General features: G+C 44.5%; 1 protein-coding gene across 1 annotated transcript in view; it reads left to right on the top strand.

Moving 5' to 3' along the window:
* Nucleotides 1–13125: 13125 nt before the first annotated feature.
* ATG10 (autophagy related 10) overlaps nt 13126–13258 on the top strand; it is a gene marked incomplete at its 5' end in the record, with an annotated part of 249305 nt that continues 249172 nt past the window's right edge. Inside the window, one exon of the mRNA XM_082243302.1 lies at nt 13126–13161. Within this exon, the coding sequence (XP_082099428.1) occupies nt 13126–13161 (36 nt within the window). The remainder of the gene's footprint in view (nt 13162–13258) is intronic.

Genomic DNA, 13258 nt, shown 5'->3' on the forward strand with positions numbered 1-13258 from the left:
CGGGGGGTGTGGTAACCGGTTTTGTGCCCCCCCCCCCCCCCCCCGTCATCACAGCTTCCAATCCGATCGCTGGCTTTTTCGTCCGTGCGCCTGAAGTGACATCGGCTCCCAGCTTACTTACTTGAAGTCATGGAAAAGTCATGGAATTTTATTGGTAAAAATGTGTATGAACCCTGTTATAAGCTTTTCCCCTCTGTTTTCAAGTGGTGATCTGGCCATTAACACTGTATTATAGTGCCTCTACTCTGGATGAAGGAGCACAGGGGGCACTTTTGGACAGCATCATTGTCAGTCTGAAGGGAGTGTTATGTATTAGCAGAATTACATACAGTAACAAATTGAAGCCAAACTGCAAGTAATACTTTGTAAGCAGTTTCAGAAAACATTTTTTTTTCTTTAAGTCTACTTTTCACTTGTGCGACTTGTCATGCAACTTTGGACACAGTCACATGACAGGTCACAGCCCATTGATTTTAATGGCACCTGTTCCAATCTATGCGACTTTGAAATGGTGCCTGCACTACTTTGATGTGACTTTGATACAGAGAGTGTAAATTTGGATCAAATCAGCACTCAAAGTCGCATTCTAAAACGTGTGACTTTGGGGTCACAATAGTGGAAACGTAGATTAAAGGAATAAAAGTTTTATGTAATCAAATAAAAGCTACCATTGGGGACGAGGGCTACCTCCATCCAGGTACTGTGTGATGTGGTAATTGCCTCAAATAAAAGCTGATCATTGTAAGCACCCCTGTCAGGGGTAAATGGGTTGTCTTGTCTCTGTAACCAATACATTCTGCTAGAGAGCGCCTTCTTTTGAAAAACAACAGACTTAGAGCCGATTCACACTACCGCGACCAGAAAGTCACGCCATGAAGGAGCGACTTTTTAGCGCGACTTGTGCACTACTTTGAAGAGACTTAAATGATAGGCGACTTTGTCTGTGGGGAATGCCTGGGTAATCTTTTTCTTCTTCCTGGAAAGTCTGATCACAGTCGCTTGAAAATGGATAAGGATCCGACTTGGAGGCGACTCCCATTGAAGTCTATGTGCACAAGTCGTATAGAGGTCGCCTTGAAGTAGTACAGGAACCTTTTCTGAAGTCGGAGCGACTTCAGTAGTGCATATTAAAGCGGAGTTCCGGGCACAAAAACAAACTTTTTTTTTGTGCCCATCCGCTTGGTCTCCCTACCCTGAAAAGGAATTGGATAGTTAGGCATTTTTTTTTTTCACTTACCTTGTAATTGGAGATTGAATATACTCACCTATTCTCTACTTCCTCCCTCGGTGCTGCGGCTCCGGCGTCACTTCCTGTCTTGCGATGATTCCTGGGAGCTGAACGTCATCGCTCCCAGGAATCAATGCGACGGCACCGGCCCCGCTCGTCACTTCCGGGGCGACGCCGCATTCCCCGCTAAACAGCTTCTGAGCATGCCCAGAAGCTGTGGAGGAATGCGGCGCCGCACCGGAAGTGACGAAAGGGGCCGGTGCAGGCGCATTCTGGGAGAAGAAGACACGGAAGAGGACGCCGAAGAGGATTGCGCTGGCTTCAGCTGCCCACAACAGAGATGGCAACGCTGGAGAAGAAGGTTTAAAAGTGAGTATTTCTTCTAAAAGGTAAGTGCGAACCGGGACAGATCAGAGGCTAGCCATTGTGGAATGCACTAGCCCTGACCGTCCCAGGGGTATGTTTGTTGAAAAATGGTTTCTGTGCCTGGAACTCCACTTTTAGACGGCTCTCATTCATTTACATTGAATTTGTAATGACAATCGACTTGGGGCGACTTGAGGTCGCACAAGTCACGTCCCAAGTCGGAGTAGTGTGAACCGGGTCTTACTGGCCAGAGTACTAGATATAAATAGAAGAAAGAAAGCCTAAGGCCCCTTTCACACAAGGGAGTCCGTCGGCGGACTCCATTTTTCTCAGCGGGGGATCGATCCGCCGATCCCCCGCTGATCAGGCGGATGGCAGCTCTGTCTCTGCGCTGTGTGCGGAGACAGAGCTGTCAGGTCCCCACTGTTCTCTATGGGAGAATCGGATGAGAACGGACCGCCTGTCCGTTCTCATCCCATCCAATCTGCCAGATGGATGGAAAATAGGGTTTCCATCCGTCTGGATTTGATGGACAGGATCGGATCGGATGTCAGCGGACATAGAGATACATAGAAAACCGACAGGCAGATCTGAACGGTCTGCAAGTGTGAAAGGGGCCTAAGAAAGAAAACGAATGCAGCCATCACATTGTAAAGCCTCGTACACAGGATCAGATTATCAGACACATTTTTGTCTGTTTTTTGTTGCATGCTCGTCTCATATGAAAAGTGATGAGGTTACTTTTGATACGAAAATTCTCGTGCAACCGAATTCCACTTCAGAAGTGATGTCATGTGTTGAATTGTTTTGTATGTGTTCTTTTCTTTCTGAGCATGTCTAGTCTTGCTCTTAGTACAGTTTTCGTCTGAAAAAAAACCTAATTAAATGAAAATCGGATGTTGTGCTCACGTACGATAAAAATTTTATAGCCTGCGCAATTAGTTTTTGTCGTACGAAAATTCGTAATCAGCTGTTGAAAGCAACATACTAACGATCCAATAATCAGCAGGTTTCTCCATCGAACAAAATTTTACTTCCGATTTTCTTATCGTGTGTACGGGCCTTTAGAGTTGTTAAGCTGCAAAATAATAAATGTTTGTTTATAGGTTTAACCACTGGCCGACCAGCCGCCGTAGTTTTACTGCGGCTGGTCAGCTCAATTACGCGAAATGGCGTACCTGTACATCACTTCATGTAATAGATAGTGGGGGGGCGCACGCACCAATTAACCGGAGGGGGAGCCAATCAGAGGGTCCGGCAGATGCGATGTCTGCCAGCCACTTGCAATCGCTCCCCATGGAGGCAGAACAGCGGTCTGCCTATGTAAACAAGGCAGACCGCTGTTTTGTCCCAGATAAACACAGGGATCCTGTGTTCCTACTATTTAGGAACACAGTGAGTTGATCCCCCATACAGTTAGAAAGCACCCCCTAGGAGCACATTTAACCCTTTGATCGCCCCTGGTGTTAACCCCTTCCCTGCCAGTGTCATTAATACAGTAACAGTGCATATTTATAGCACTGATTACTGTAGTAATGTCACTGGTCCCCCCAAAAGTGTCAGGTGTCTGATCTATCCGCAATGTCGCAGTCCCCCTAAAAATCGCTGATCGCCGCCATTACTAGTAAAAAAAATAAAAATAAAATAACAATGACATAAATGTATCCCCTAGTTTGTAGACGCAATAACATTTGCGCAAACCAATTAATATACACTTATTGTTTTTTTTTTTTACCAAAAATATGTAGAAGAATACATATTGGCCTAAATTGATGAAAAATTTTTTTTCAGAATTGTCGCGCAAAAAATAAAAATCGCACAGGTTATTAAATACCACCAAAAGAGCTCTTATTTGTGGGAAAAAAGGATATCAATTCTATTTGGGTACAGCGTCCGTCGCACGACCGCGCAATTGTCAGTCAAAGTGACGCAGTGCTGTATCATAAAAAATGGCCTGGTCATTAAGGGGGAAAAACCTTCTGGTCCTTAAAGCAGAGTTCCAGTGGCTTTTGTGTTTATTAAAAGTCAGCAGCTACAAAATGTGTAGCTGCTGACTTTTAATAAACCCACACTCACCTGTCATACGGTCCAGCGATGTGGCCGAGGGGAGCCTCGGTTCTCTCCGTCTTCTCCCCGTAGTGTGGGCACCCGGCTGTGACAGCTTGTGGCTTCACAGCCGGGTGCGCACTGAGCATGTGCGAGTCGTGCTGCGCGTCCTGAATGGACAGGCACATTTCTGGGATCTGTGACGTGTCTCAGAAGATTGCAGGGAGGGAGGGGGAGAGGAGAACTTCCGCCCAAGCCGCCTAGGCGGCCTGAGCGGAAGTGGAAGCGGTACTTGTAAAACCTAGGTACCCGCCCTCCCCCCCCCCAAAAAAAAAAGACATGCCAAAAGTGGCATGTCAGGGGGTCAGGACCACTTAAAGCGGAAAAAGAGGAAGTAAACCCTAAAAAAAAAAAAAAAAACCTGTAAAGACAAAGGCACAATGAGCTAGTTTGCATCGCATACTAGCTCATAAAATACTTACCTTAAAACGAAGCCCTCGCAGTGCCGCCCCCTACCCATTCACCAAAAAAGTGTCAAAAAGAAGTAAAGACACACAGTTTTTGACAATTCCTTTATTAAAAATAAAAAACAATGTCCCCCAATGTAGATCCATCATCAATCACGATGCCACACCCGAAAAAAAAAAATCTCCGCCTGCGACGAAGGCTAACCTCTGTCTGCCTACTCTTCCATCTGACAGTTCTTAAAGTGGAGTTCCACCCTATTTTTATACTTACCTCCATCTTCTCGCTCCGGGTCACCTGAAAAAGAAATGGATATTCGCATATTTTTTTTTTTTTTACTTACCTCGTAGCGAAGAAAATATACTTACCTTACTTCCTTCTTCCTCCTTCCTCGGCCGCGGCCCGTCGTCACTTCCTGGCTCTGCAATGATTCCTGGGAGCTGGACGTCATAGCTCCCAGGAATCATTGCGCCTGCACCGGCCCCGACGTCAGTTCCGGGTCGCGCGCGTCATCCCCTTCTAAACAGCTTCTGGGCATGCCCAGAAGCTGTGGAGGGGTGACGCGCGCGACCCGGAAGTGACGTCGGGGCCGGCGCAGAGCATCGTGGGACCACAGAAGGCGGAAGAAGACGCCGAAGAGGACGCGCTGGCTTCAAGCTGCCCACATCTGAGATGGCAGCGCTGGACAAGACGTTTGCAAGGTAAGTATTTCGTCTTGCAGGTAAGTGCAACCCGGGACAGATCAGAGGCTAGCCATTGTGGAATGCACTAGCCCTGACTGTCCCGGGGGTATTAAAAAAAAAAAAAAAAAATCCAGGGTGGAACTCCGCTTTAAATAGGTAAGGGGTGGAGCCACCCAGCAATGTCACCTGGTGGCACTGCCCCCGTGTGACGTCATCAATCAGTGCATGCTGGGTCAGTGACATCACATGGGGTGGTGACGTCGCCAGATGGCCCTGCCCCTTACCTATTTAAGAACTGTCAAATGGCATAGCAGGCAGGCAGCGGTTACCTTTCATCGCAGGGGAGCCTTTTTTTTTGTGTCCTGTGCTGGCAGCGGGTGGCGTAATTGACTATAAATCTACATTGAAGGACATAGTTTTTTTGTTTTTAATAAAGGAATTGTCAAAAACTGTGTGCGTTTTTATTTATTTTTTGGTGAATGAGTAGGGGTACAATGTACCCTATACTAATTCACATTAGGGGGCAGGATCTGGGGGATTCTGATAAGCCCCCTGCCCACAGACACCCACAACCACAGCCCAGTGTTGTGGGGAAGTGGCACCTATCCCCATCAACATAGGGACAAGGTGTTTTGGGTGCCCCCTGCCCCAAAGCATCCCCCCATGTTATGGGCATGTGGCCTGGAGAGGGGGGCACTCGTTCATCCTCCCCTCTTCTGAATTGCCAGGCTGCATGCTTGGATAAAGGTCTGGTATAGATTTTGCCATTTGTTTAAAAAAAATTGGCGTGGAGGTTACCCTCAAAATCCATACCAGACCTAAGGGCCTGGTATTGATTGGGGGGGGGGGGGGGGGGGCCCTAGCCATTTTGTTTTTTAATTTTGACGTGTTTTTTTTTTTTTTTATTCACATTTCTCTGTTGCCGGCAATGTTTTTTTTTTTTTTTGTTCAGTTGTCATCTGGGAAGCCCGTTGACAGCTCATTGGTTGTAAAGCCCCGTACACACGTACCGATCGTCGGCCGAACGATCGGCCGTCTTTTGTCCAGGGCTGTCGGTGTCTGTTGAAAAGTGCAAAAGACTGCACAAGAATTTTGTCCGCCGACTACAGCCGACTGCAGAAGTGATGTCATGTGATGGTTAACTTTCCCTGTGTTTTTTCTTTTCTGAGCATGCCCAGTCTTGCAAATCTGCGGTCTGTCGGCCGAATTCTGTACTGATTGGCGAACAATCAGCCGCTCTGGTGTCGGCATACAAAAATTTTAATGCTTGCATGACAGATTCTTTTCGGCCGAATGTGCGCTGTCGGCTGTCGGAGGCATCATACTAACAAGCCGACAATCTGCCGATCGGTCGTCGGCCGAAGCTTTTCGGCCAACGATCGGTACGTGTGTACGGGCCTTTAGGGACACAGCAGTCTGTTTCTCGGTCCGCTCCTTAACAACCAGCTATTTACTGTGCCCTGACTGAGCAAAGCCTTGCACCTGACCAGTGGTGAGGGGCATTGCTTTAGCCAACCAGGGCTTAAAATGCACTGTGCAGCAAAGTCTTCTATTTTTATGAATACATACACGGCTTCCTCTGATTGGTTAAGGTGGAAAGACAGACGGATGCCTTCATGATCTCTGCCTCATTGATTAAACAGAAGGCTTCCTGTGAAAGGCCGAGCAACATTCAACCCAACTCAATTTTAAATCAGGAAACAGAAAACAGAAAGCAAAATCCCAGTTTTTATGTTACACAGTACTTATAGCAGCCGCATTTGTTAACCTCCTTCCGCCTGGCTATAGCCGACAGATGGCTACAGCACGGGCATACTTTACCGGGAGGCAGTCATTTGATGTCCTCCCATGATCAGGCTATTTTCCATCCGTCTGGAGGATCGGATCGGATGGGATCGGAACAAAATTCACAGGCGGTCCGTTTTCATCCAATCTCCCATAGAGGAGAGCAGGGATCTGACAGGTCCATCTCTGCACAGTGAACGGAGATGGACCTGTCATCCACCTGCTCAGCGAGGATTGGCGGATTGATCCCCCACTGAGCAAAACGGAGTCCGCTGGGCGAAGCTCCCGTGTGAAAGGGGCCTTATTTGTGATGCAGGAAAGAAATTCCCAGACACACCCACTGCAGATCTTGTTCTCTTTCTTTTACAGAAAGACTGGTGTAAATTTTTTTCTCACAGCCGCCATTTAGATTTAAATCTGGTTTGGAAGTTTGAATGGGACTGGTGGGGCAGGATGCAAAGATAGAGAGAAAGTTACAGTTAGGCCTCAGTACAGTCCCTGGAAGGTGCTGTCTGGATTTAGGTCTTAGGCTAAGTTCACATCTAGGCGTTTTGGGGCGTTTTTGGGGAGTTTTTCTGCTCTAGGATCAGCTCAAAAAACGCCCAACAAGACAAATCCTATTCATTTCAATGGCCCCTGTTCACATCTGAGCGTTATGACGTTTTAAGCAAAACGCCCAACGCTCAAAAAAGTACATGAGCTTCTTTTTGGGCAGATTACAGGCGTTTTTATTATTTTCCATTGGTTACTAGTCAACCTAAAAACGCCTGCACAAAAACGCCTGTAAAAACGCATGTAAAATGCCTGAAAAAACGCCCATAAAAACTCCTGAAAAAACGCCAAAAAAATGCCTGTAAATAGCAACGCCAAGATCTGAACGTAGCCTTAGCAAACTCCCTGATAACAATAATTAATGTAGCTCTCATAATGGAGCCGACTCAGTAAACTGTGGAAAGTTTGAAACAAAAGGATGGGGAATGCTGTGTCCTAGAGAATTTGACATCCAGAACAGATCTTATTAACCACTTGCCAACCGCCAGCCATATACAGTATATTCTACGGCAGTGTGGCTATATTGCCTGAATTGACGTACCTGTGTGTCCTTTCGTTCAATAGCCACTAGATCGCGCCATGATTGGCTAGCGGGAATGTCAATCAACGAATCCAGCGGACCCGATGTCCGCCGGCCACCCGCGATTATGCCCGGTAGAGGCAGAATGGCGGTCTGACTATGTAAACAAGGCAGATCGCCGTTCTGTCAGGCATTAACACAGTGATCTTGTGTTCCTGCTAAGCAGGAACACAGATCTCTGTGATCATCCAACGAGTACATCCCCCACACAGTTAGAAAGCACCCCCTAGGGACACAATTAACCCTTTAATCGCCCCTAATGTTAAACCCCTTCCCTGCCAGTGTCATTACTGCAGTGACAGTGCATTTTTTTTAGCACTGATCACAGTAATAACGTCACTGGTCCCCAAAAGTGGCAAAGTGGCAGTTAGATGTCTTATTTGTCCACCCCAATGTCGCAGTCCTGGTAAAAATTACTGATCACCGCCATTACTAGTAAAAAGTAAATAAATAAATAAAAATGCTTTAAAAATATTGAATCTTTTGTAGACACTATAACTTTTGCGCAAACAAATCGAAATACACTTATTGGGATATGTTTTACCAAAAATATGTAGCAGAATACATATTGGCCTAAATTGATGAAAAAATTTGATTTTTAAAAAAAATTATTGGCTGTGTTTTATAGCAAAAAAGTTTTTTCCCAAAATTTTAGCTTTTTTTCATTTCTAGCACAAAAAAATAAAAACCACAGATGTGATAAAATACCAAGAAAGCTCTATTTGTGGGGAAAAAAGGACATAAATTTTATTTGGGTACAGCGTCGCACGACCGCACAATTGTCAGTTAAATTAATGCAGTGCAGTACCGCAAAAAATGGCCTGGTCATTAAGGGGTAAAACCTTCCGGTCCTTAAGTGGTTAAAGTGGAACTTTACTTACATGAAAAAAAAGTTTGCAAACAGACTGGCTTTTAAATATCTCTTCTGCATTAAAGCAGTCTTGCTTGCCTATTTGCAATGTACGTTGGGTTGCGCCCATGCAGCTCAGTGTACAATTTTTGCATCTGCCAAGATGAATGAATTCTGATGAAGATTTACCCCCTTTCATGACCAGGCCACTTTTTTCTGCGATATGGCACTGCCTTATTTTAACTGATAATTGTGCGTTCATGCAACGCTGTACCCCAATAAAATTTATGTAATTTTTTACAAATAGAGCTTTCTTTTGGTGGTAATTGATCATTACTGAATTCCATATTTTTTTTGCAGTATAAACAAAAAAAGAATGACAATTTTGAAAAAAAAATAAAAAACAATATTTTTTACTTTTTGCTATAAAACATCCAATAAAAAATGTTAAATATCTAATTTCTCCATACATTTATGTAAATATGTATTCTGATTCATATTTTTGGTAACAAAAATCCCAATACACGTATATTTATTTGTTTGCGCAAAAGTTGTTGCTGCATAGTTAGTCTGGTTGAAAAAAGACTCAAGTCCATCTAGTTTAACTAATAAAAAGGGAAAACAAAAAAAAAAAACAAAAAAAAAAAAAAAGCCCATATATACAATCCCATACCCACAGTTGATCCAGAGGAAGGCAAAAAAAACAAAATAGCAAAGCATGGTCCAATTTGCTCAAGCAGGGGAAATAATTCCTTCCTGATCCCCTGAGAGGCAATCGGAAGTTCCCTGGATAAACTTTACCTATAAATGTTAGTGTCTAGTTATATTATATACAATTAGGAAAGAATCCAGCCTTTTTTAACCACTTCCCGCAAACAAACATACCTGTACGTTGGCTTGAAGAAGTGGTTGTACTGAGATGATGCCTCGAGCTGCAGGCATCAACCAGGTACCATTTTTTAGAGCCGGCAGTCAGCTTTCAGTAGATAAGAACCTATGCGTCTCAGCAGCCACTGGGCCGTTATCCCACTGGGAGACCCAAGCAACCAGACGGCACGTCCGAACGCCTGAACGAAGCCGGATTCGGCTTCGAACAGGTCTCCGATCATGTAACCCGGAATCGACGTCACAACGTCACTTCTGGTTTTTTTCAGCTGCCAATAGTGCCGATTTAAAAAAACTGTCAGTATTAAAAATGCTGATTTTTGTGTTTTGAATACTTTGAAGTGCAGTGGAGGGGTCTGGGGTCTTTTAGACCCCCCGATCACTCCATTAAGAGTACCTGTCACTGCCTATTACTGTCACAAGGGATGTTTACATTCCTTGTGACAGCAATAAAAGTGACCATATTTATTTATTTATTTTTAGAAACTGTGTTAAAAATAAAAAATAAAATAAATAGGAAAAAAAATTAAAAGTTTAAAGCGCCTCCGTTGACGTGAGCTCATGTATGAAAGAAAACGCATACGTAAGTTGCGCCCGCAAATAAAAACGGTGTTCAAATCACACATTTGAGGTATCGCCATGATCGTCAGTGCGAGAGCAATAATTATTGAAAAAGACCTCCGCTGTAACTCTAAACTGGTAACCGTTAAATTTTTTTAAAGCGTCGCCCATGGAGTTTTAAGAGTACCGTAGTTTGACGCCATTCCACGAGTGTGCACAATTTTAAACTGTAACATGTTAGGAATCTATTTACTCAGTGTGTCATCATCTTTCACAATATACAAAAAATAGGGCTAACTTTACTATTTTGTTTTTTCTAAATTCAGTGAAATGTATTTTTTCCAAAAAAATTACGTTTGAAAGACTACTGCACAAATGCCGCAAAAAATATTGCAACAACCATTTATGTATTAATACATGTTGATCATATCCCCTCCTTAATTGTCTACAAACTATGGTATATATACTAGAATTTTTATTTATTTTTTACAAGTAATGGCAGCGTTTGGAGACTTATAGCGGGACTGCAACATTGCGGCGGACAATCTGACACTAACTGACAATTTTGACACTTTGCAGGAACCAGTGACACTAATACAGTTATCCGTGCTAAAAATATGCACTGTCTCAATGACACTGGCTGGGAAGGGATTAAACATCTAGGGCAATCAAAGGGTTAGCTATGTGCCTAACCAGTGTTTTGTATAAACTGTGTGCTGCTTTTACTAAGGGAAGTGATGGATTTTATTCCCTGCTTTGCAGGGACCTAAAATCAATTACTTTCACCCTATCAAAACGGAGCTCTGCCATGTTTACATAGGCAGAGCTCCGTTCTGTGTCTCCACAATGATCGGCGGGGGCCGGCAGGCATCCATTGCCTGGCACCCGCAGATCGGCTTCTGCTGTGAGTAGTATATATTCATGATTCTGCACAGAAAAGCCGCCTTATATCAGTATATCTGCTATAGGGTGGTTCTTAAGGGGTTATCTCCATTCACAAAAGGCCTACAGGTGTGGGAGGAGCATAAATTGATAGTTTTAAAAGTTTAAAATTTAAAATGATGGAATCGTGTCAGTAGATTACATAGAGTAATTTTTTTTCAAGGTGAAAAAACCCTTTCACACCCACTTGCTATAAATGACAAAATTACTTTAAGTAATAATCTTCAAATTAATGAATAACAATAACAACAGAAAAGAAAGCAAACAGTAAAAATTGGGGTGTCCACTAATGTAAAGTGGTTGGTAGGGATGCACCGAAATGAAAATTCTGGGCCGAAACAGAAACCGAAAATTCAGGATGCCCTTGGCCGAAAACCGAAAATTACTTTTTTCCCCCAAATGATTTTAAAATAGATAGAACAGGGGCATACGCCAGAAAAAGGCAGCGACCTGCACCTGTAGCTGCCACCCTGTCGCAGTATATGTACTGTGACGGGTTGGCAAGTGGTTAATTTAATTGCCAGTGGTATTTGTATTATACAGCGTGAGGGGGTTAATGTATTGTCACTGGTCACTGATGCATTAGTGACCGACCAGTGCAGTTAATTAACCCCTTTGTGTTGCATTAGTGGCACCAGTGTCAGTGTAAATTAACACTGGTTGCACTGACACTGATACTGGTTGCACTAATGCAGCACAAAGGGGTTATTTATCCCCATTTGACTTAGTGCTTACTTGTTAACAATGTGCTTGTTTCTTCCCGCACGCTGGCTCCTCCATGTCACAGGCAGGCAAACTCTCTGCTCCTCTTCTCTTGGGTCCTCCTTACAAAATCCTGCCTCTGGCTGGCGGCTCGCCTCTCAGTGATGTCAGTACTACGTGACTATGTATATGAACTAACACACCGGGCGGGCAGGCGAACAGCCGCTAATAGCTGTAATGAAGTGAGCCCTTCACTTCCCTGTCAGCAGAGATACCTGCCTGATAGGGAAGTGAAGGGCTCACTTTATTACAGCTCGCCTGCCCTGCTCGCCGCTCGCCTGCCCGCCCGGTGTGTTAGTCCATATACACTTCACCTACGCTACGCTGCGCCCCCCTTCCTTGCGGCGTCCATTAATTTTTAGCATCCTTCACCCGTTTTCTTTCTAAATGGGTTAGGCCCATTTTCGGGCAAAAATTTTGGTTTCCGAAATTTCTGTGCACCACTAGTGGTTGGTGTTCAATTGTCCTTTTGGTGGTCAATGGCAATTCAAAAATTGCCCCCTTGCATTTGTGGTCAGTGTAGGCACGTGATCAATTCATCAAAGCTCAAGGAACCCCTTCAGGAGGAACCCTGGTTGAGGAAGACTGGTGTAGAGAGTTGAAACTTACAGTAGAAACCTTGGATTGGCTGTTGGTTCACCGGAGAAGTGTCCTTGTACCCTAAGCTCCATATAGTGCAATGACCCCTTACTTTGCCAAGTGTACGTAAGCAGCTGGTCTACTTTCAGACTGATCATTCAGAATCTTGAATAAGCCCAGTTGTGATTGGTCCTATTTCTTGCTGTAGGTAATAAAAAAATTTTTTTTATCAGCCCACCTGACTGTCTTTCTCCCGGGAGATTTGTCTGGCAGTGTTCTCCTGCTGTCCTTTCCTTGCTCCTGTGCCTCCTGGTCAGGATCCCTGTTTGTCATGAAGAGGGGTTCCTTCTGCACCCAAGCCCAGGCCTGATTTCACCCCCCCCCCCAGACTAGGGGGTTACTCTCAAAGGCCTCTGGGAGCCTACCACTCCATCTCCATCTTCCACCCAAACTCCACACTTCCCCAGCTGGGCTGACCCTGCCAACCTATCTGTTGGGGATTGGTCAGTGCCCTCACGAATACTCCAGGCAGCTGCTCCTCCCCTCCATGCCCATCCTTCTGGAATCTTCTGCTAGTTTCCAGAAGTAGGGGAAGGTTTTAGAAATGCTGGCTGTGAATCATACCAGCCCTCTCTGAGTCACTCACCCAACCCAGATTAAATAACACAGATTTGGCTGGCAGCCAGGTCTGACAATTTACGTACACTAATATAAATCCTAAAACTAGTACTCTAGCAACGCTTAGGGGTGCTACATATGCATTGGGCAATGGGAAGCCAGTGGAGGGATTTGGAAGAGAGGGGTGGCGGATACTGAACGGGTATGAAGACAATCTAACGACATGACTCATAAGAACCAGCAACTGTCATTTGTAACGGTAAATTTGCATTTTTTGACAACACTTATATATGGTTCCTGTTTGCATCATCAAAATTTAATGCTGGAAATGAGCCCCACAATGAGGGTTTGTCAGT

The sequence above is a fragment of the Pelophylax lessonae genome (genome assembly GCF_965119305.1).
Source record: "Pelophylax lessonae genome assembly, chromosome: 1".
In the NCBI taxonomy this organism is placed as follows: domain Eukaryota; kingdom Metazoa; phylum Chordata; class Amphibia; order Anura; family Ranidae; genus Pelophylax; species Pelophylax lessonae.